The sequence below is a fragment of the Cornus florida genome, unplaced genomic scaffold (assembly GCF_030987335.1).
Source record: "Cornus florida cultivar Cherokee Brave unplaced genomic scaffold, ASM3098733v1 CherokeeBrave_3.0.0_Hap2_Chr01, whole genome shotgun sequence".
Taxonomy (NCBI): domain Eukaryota; kingdom Viridiplantae; phylum Streptophyta; class Magnoliopsida; order Cornales; family Cornaceae; genus Cornus; species Cornus florida.
The window spans coordinates 99,651,452-99,657,947 of NW_026775571.1; the positions used below are offsets into that span (position 1 = coordinate 99,651,452).

General features: G+C 32.2%; 1 protein-coding gene across 1 annotated transcript; it reads right to left on the reverse strand.

Annotated features, from left to right (window-relative positions):
• Positions 1–4,187: 4,187 nt before the first annotated feature.
• On the reverse strand, positions 4,188–4,538 carry LOC132278698 (non-specific lipid-transfer protein-like). Its single transcript, XM_059780551.1, has one exon. It carries the CDS (start codon positions 4,536–4,538, stop codon positions 4,188–4,190), a length of 351 nt encoding a protein of 116 aa, XP_059636534.1.
• Between the last annotated feature and the right edge of the window lie 1,958 nt (positions 4,539–6,496).

Below are 6,496 nucleotides of genomic sequence, written 5' to 3' on the forward strand. Positions count from 1 at the left end.
AAAATAAATTGATCAACTGATCCATCATACTAATTCATTATGCACCCATGATTCTAAAACAAATTTAATTATTTAATTTTAATTTTAATTTATATATATTATTTATGCAAATTTTAGTGGAAAATAACGAGTTCCTAAACCATAAACTCTGATACCACACGTAAACTTTAATAATTCGTGTTAAGTCATTAATCACAAATTTACATGAATCTCATATCTTAGAACTTCATAATTTTCACATATCTATAATGCATAAATAAATGGTTAAATATAAATACCTTGATTCATGATATCAAACCTTGTTGAGATTAAATCCAACATCTCGATCCTTTAAGCACGAACTAATCTGCAACTCTGATCAACAGGCAAAGGTGGAAACTGGTTTCTCTCTCTTGGCCTTTTGCACACATAAAACTTTTACGTGTTGTATCATTAATTGTACATAATTGATGGAGTATATGCACTTTTATAAAGGCAGAGAGATGATCAGTTTTCCTTTTAGTAACCTAATTCCACTTTCCATCAAAGTAAGGAATGAGAAAGGAAAACACTTCTCCAATAAGTAATTACCAAAAAGGTAATTTATAAGTTGACCAAATAATACAATATTAATCTGATATCTAATTTATTTAACCACCAAATAATATGTCACATATCCAAATCATGTGGGATATAATTAAATAAATAATTTTACAAGCTTTGCTCTGGTGCAAGACTTAATCTGAGAGATTATATGTTGTCGAGGTGCTTCAACATTTCTTAACACCCTTGCATTTCTTTCTTACCAAAGGAAGTAGGTTGCAGCAAACAGTAGGAGTTCGTGTGTCAAAAAGTTTTGAGAGTTCCAATGATTTGAACACCATTTTAACAGTTCAGACCAACAATTAAGGAGGATGTAAAAGCCTGCAATGTGCTGAATGAATCTCCAAACTCGTGTACTATAAGGACAGTTAAAAAACAAGTGATTCATGGATTCACAATCTGTGCAACACAAATAACACCTATTGACATAATGTTGGTTGAGCATTGGCTTGGAGTCAAAAGTGTACAGCCTTCTTCTCACAGCAAGCCAAAAAATACAACTGTGCTTGGGTACATTATGCTTAAACCAAACAAGATGCTTCCATGCAAATGAAGGAGATGAAGAAGTGAAGTAAGACATGGTGTGGGAGAATGGGTATTTTTCTGTGGAGCAAAGTAACCATACAATGCTGTCATGATTAGAATATGGTGAAGGACGAGAATGGAACTGAAATCAAGGAAGTCCTGTGATTGGAAGAAGTGTGGGAATTGCACTGAGGGTGGAATTAGCTAATGATTTGTGGAAATTAGCCTATCAACTGTGGCAAGGCTGTCTTAAAGAATTTCCATATCATTTAGGCCTAATTGAGTGACAATAGGTCGATCCATTGGATAACCAGAAGTCCATCCATAAACTGGTACAAGCTCCATTCCCAACTTTATGCCTTATGGTTACAATTAAGTTGATTAGTCATTTTTATCATTTTCTATTAGATTTTTTTTTCCCCAAATGGTGAGAATTTTATGATTCATTGATGGTTGCTATGTTAAAATACTAAATGACATGGGAGATTGGCAATGAATTTTTTTTTAATTTTATTTTGCCTAGTTGGTACTCACATACTTCCTCCAAAGAATTGTTTGCACCTAGCACAAATTGATCTTTACGACTTAATACTTCAAAAGGCACTGGGAATCAATAGTCCCTTTAACTAGGCCAACCTCTTAGGGTTGAAACTGACGAATTTGGATCAAACGTGGCAACGAATAGATCAAGTGCAGCTTCTTGTATATTAACACATTCTTTATGTTTTGGTAGAGATGGTTAAGGTTCATCTTGTCTATTGTATTACAGTTATAGCGATAATGCAAGTTATGGCATTTTAACAAATTCTTATTGTTGCTTCTTGTAAGTGGTCTCTTGCTCATTTGTGACTCATGAGCATGGAATTTATCCACCAAGCATGATGACGGTTATATATGAATTTTTTTTTTTTTTTTTTGGTGATTATCTTGTTAGAGTTGAATCATAACTAACGGTCTATCATGTTTGTCGTGAATAAATTACATGCTAACTAGAGAGTAAGAGATCATTATCCTAACACGCCTTATTAGTCAAGGAGTTGCATAGCAAAGTCCTTTAGTAGGTGGGTAAATCGTACGAATTTAAAAAATTCAGGGAGAGTAGTGGGAAAATATTTTTGAAATGTTAAAAGGGCAAAAAATTTATTATATAATTACTTTATGTTGTTACATAGGGGCTACCTTTTTCGAAAAGTAAAGCCTCCTGAATCACACAAATTAAATTTTCAAAAAGTAAGGTCTCCTGAATCACACAAATTAAATTTTAAGGGACGATTGTGCACAAAAATTATAATAAAGGGGCTTTTTTTTTTTCTTTTTTCTTTTTTTTTTTTAACACTTAAGCCAATATTCCTTTTTGCAAACATCGAGGATTTTCAAAATATATATGCCCCAAATCCCTTGGTCCTGTTTGGTAAGTACTCTTTTTGCTTTTGGTCCTTGCGCCTTGTTCGGCTGGGTACCCTTTACAGCCTTTTCGTACATATTACTTCTTATAAATAAAATTGCTTCAACTTTCAGAAAAATAAAAAATAAATAAATAATATAAAATAGCATCGAATAATAGAAATACCAGAGAATTTGATTGGGGAACAAAAGTCTTCATTAGATTCAGTAATTTTATTCATACAATGAAAGTACATGGCCAAGAAAAAATAAAAGAAGCTATACTCCGTATTTGCCAGCTTGACATGATATATATTATATAATATATAACTATGCTATCTCTGGCGAACAATTTTATTCGACGAAGGAAACCTTTCTCCCCCAGAATTTCCACCAACCAATCAAACCCTGCATGTCACAAAATTAAGAGAGAGAAAAAAAGTTAATTTAGTCAGAGACAGATATATATACACACATATATATTGTAAAATGAAGTGTGTGTTTGTGTGTGTGTGAGAGAGAGATGTTACTTTGAGCAATCTGTGTTGAAGTCAATGGGCACAGGGAGAGTGATATTGCAAAGCTGAATAGAGAGGCTGCCAATCTAATTTTAGGTGGGATTGCTGTGTGTCTGTCCCGAGATCATCATTGGTCAATGCATGTGAAACTGAACCAATTTATGAACACTCGGAAGGTATTCGTGCTTGGATGGCCGCTCAAGATCAACATCATGAAAACCTTATATTTCCTGAGGAGGTTCTATCCCGTAGAAACGCTCTTTAATAAAACTTTAGCTTTATTCAGTCGTGACCAAGAAACCACCGGTTTCGCTTGGTGGGCCGAAAATTCCCGAGTTATCTATTTATCCGGTAAACTATCAGGGGCTCATGTATCAATTTAATTTGATGACATTATGAACTTGAATTTGTGATCTGTACAAAGGCTCAGAAATTCCCAATAAGTTGAAGCTAAAGAGAATCCCTTGATCAAGCTATAAAAGTTTGAAGGATATAAATGCATCTTTTCGTACATACCCTTGCAGTTTACAAAATTTTCCAACATTATTTCTGTGTGTGTGTGTATACACATTTGAACTTGACAGGAGAGCTTAGATTAATTGCATATTCCCTTTAAAAAAAATTTAATTGGTTACCAAAAAAAAATCTGTTGTAATTCACATAATTCTTTTTCTTTTCTTTTTTTCTTTTTTTTTTTTGGCACATTATTGTACTAGAAGACTCTGAATTAAGTCTATCCATGCAAATATGGAGGTCAAATTATTCATTGTTGCAAAACATGGAAGATTTCAAGAATATAGCATAGAATTGAATAACATAAATCCCAGAGAACATGATTAGGAAACGAATATCTTGGTTAGATTTAGTAATTGTGTTCATACAATTAAGAAGATCGTTCACCAAGGGGAAAAAAAGGAAGAAGCTACAATATATTTGCTATCTTGACATGATACATCTAATAATAATTCTGCTATATCAGGCCAAGCATTTTATTTTACCATATAAGGAAACCATTCTAGCTAGTTTCTCCCCCAGAATTTCCACCAACCAATCAAGCCCTGCATGTCACAAAATAAAGACAGAAAAAAAGTCAATTTGAGTCAGATATATATATATATATATATATATATATATTGTAAAATGAAGTGTGTGTTTGTGTGTGTGAGAGAGAAATATATGTTACTTTGTGCAATCTGTGTTGAAGTCAATGGGTACAGAGAGAGTGATGTTGCAAAGCTGAGGAAGCTGCTTAGCTTTGTCAGGGTTAACCCCAACAGCCGGTGCAACTTTTTTGAAGCATTCACACACTGCTTTCCGATCATCTCTGTTAGTAACCAACTGATTCAGAGACTGAGCACTCTGGCAACATGGAACCGAGATAGGAAAAAAACCCACCAAGTAACCCTGGCATGGCAACAGTTTCGATACGGCGTCTTGGCACGTGATGCCATTAACCACAGGGGTTGTAGCCATAGCCAAAACCACCAAGCCCAATACAAACAATGAGGAACTCATCATCTTCTTCTCCATATCTCTCTCACTTGAATGTATTAGAACAATAATAGTGTGTATATATGTTTAGTTAGCTAGAAATGCTTCTTTGGGATGAAGGTGGTGTTAGTGTGGACACTGTTTTTATAGTGCAATGGCAAGTGGGAATGATGGGTGGTAAATCTTCTACCGGGAGCATGTTAGGAAAGGAAATAAATATGGGTAAAGAGGACGTACTGCCATTCATGGAATTGTCATTTACTGGGCGTTCACTTGATTTGCGTTCTGTTTCCATTTGGAGTAATGCTTAAAAAAAAAAAAAAAAAAAAAAAAGGGTCCCTCAGTCTTTTAGAGCTACTGCAAAGGATAGAGCTAGGTCACCTAAGACTCCTGTGAACATTTAAAAATAAGAATAAAGCTTCTAGGTGGACACTCTCAGGAGAAGTGTCACGATTTCTTCCTACTGAATCATTGGATTAAAAGATGCATTAAATAATTTATTTGACTTTTCACATATTTTATAAGAAAAAATAAATAAATTTGACTCAATGATTAAATAAAAAGAGCTCACTACTCTTCTAATAAGAGAGTCCTCATAAATATATTATTTTAAATAAATATATATATATATACAATTAAGTTGTTTATGTCAATTATTGATGATATTAATCAGTAATAAAAACGGATTGTTATATTATACAAATCGAATTGCAAAAAAAAAAAAAAAAAATTATTTTTTTCGGTAAATACTATTTCACCCCCTCCAAATGCCTAATATGGTGCTCGGACCAATGATGTGATGCTATAAAAACATATCTGATACAGTGCTTGGAGAGTGGTATATGCATAATTGCATATCAGAAAAGTAATGGTGACAGTTTAATTCTAAATGCCCAATAGGAAACTAAATGTGGGGAGGTCTCAATTTTAATGGAAAGGTGCAGATAAGGATTAATCATCACTTCAAATAGTTGGGCTGGTTTAGGACTTTGAAGGGCAATATTAAGAATGGATTCAATTAGGGCTGGTTTTAGGACATTTTTTTTTTTTGGGGGGGGGGGGGGGGGGGGGGGGGCGGGTGGATTTTTTAGCCATCTGTGAAGTTATTATAGATATATATATATAAACTTTGATATACACACCGAAAGATTGTAACTGTTTGGATCCTTCACCATAAATGTAATCTCACCTATATAGTTGTGTTGTAGAGCTTTTCAACACAATTATATATGTTTTTAACACATTTATATCTATCTATTTCAGCTAGATTTAATATGTTGAAAAACAAAATATTAATTTTTAAAACATTTACATCTACCTATTTGTTTGTTGATAATATTGTTTAATATCGTGATTTGTTTTAATTTACCTTTTCTGGCTATCTTCATTTTTTAAAATTTTAAATCTGGTTATGGAAAATTACTAAGGCTCCGTTTGGTTAGATAGAAATAAGCAAGAAAAGAAAAGAAATGGAAAATGAAAGAAAAGTGAAGTGAATGAAAATAAAGGTTATTTTCTATCAAGTTTTTGGTTAGCATGAAAATTTATTCAGGAAAATTGTATGAAAATAATAGTTTGTTAGTTTGGATAGCATGAAAATGAATAATAATAATAATAATGATTGTGCATACCAAAATTACTCTTATGATTTCAAATACTAAAAAAATAAATAAATTTGTGTTTGATGATGTCTATTTTTATCAAAGTTTTAATAAAATGATGAATTGTTAAATTTAATAATACAATTATTTATATTCATTTATATTGTTTAAATTAAAACAATACTTCAAAACTTCTTAAGTAGAACCGTAGAAGTAGAACAAACTATTCATTTAAGATAAATAAGAAAGCTTAAAAATAAATAAAAATTTGGGCTCATGGACTCATGGTTTTTCAACCAGAGAACACAAAAAAGCAAAATATATATTATTCTCTGTATATATAAAAGAGAGGTATATATATATATATATATATATATATATATATATATATATATC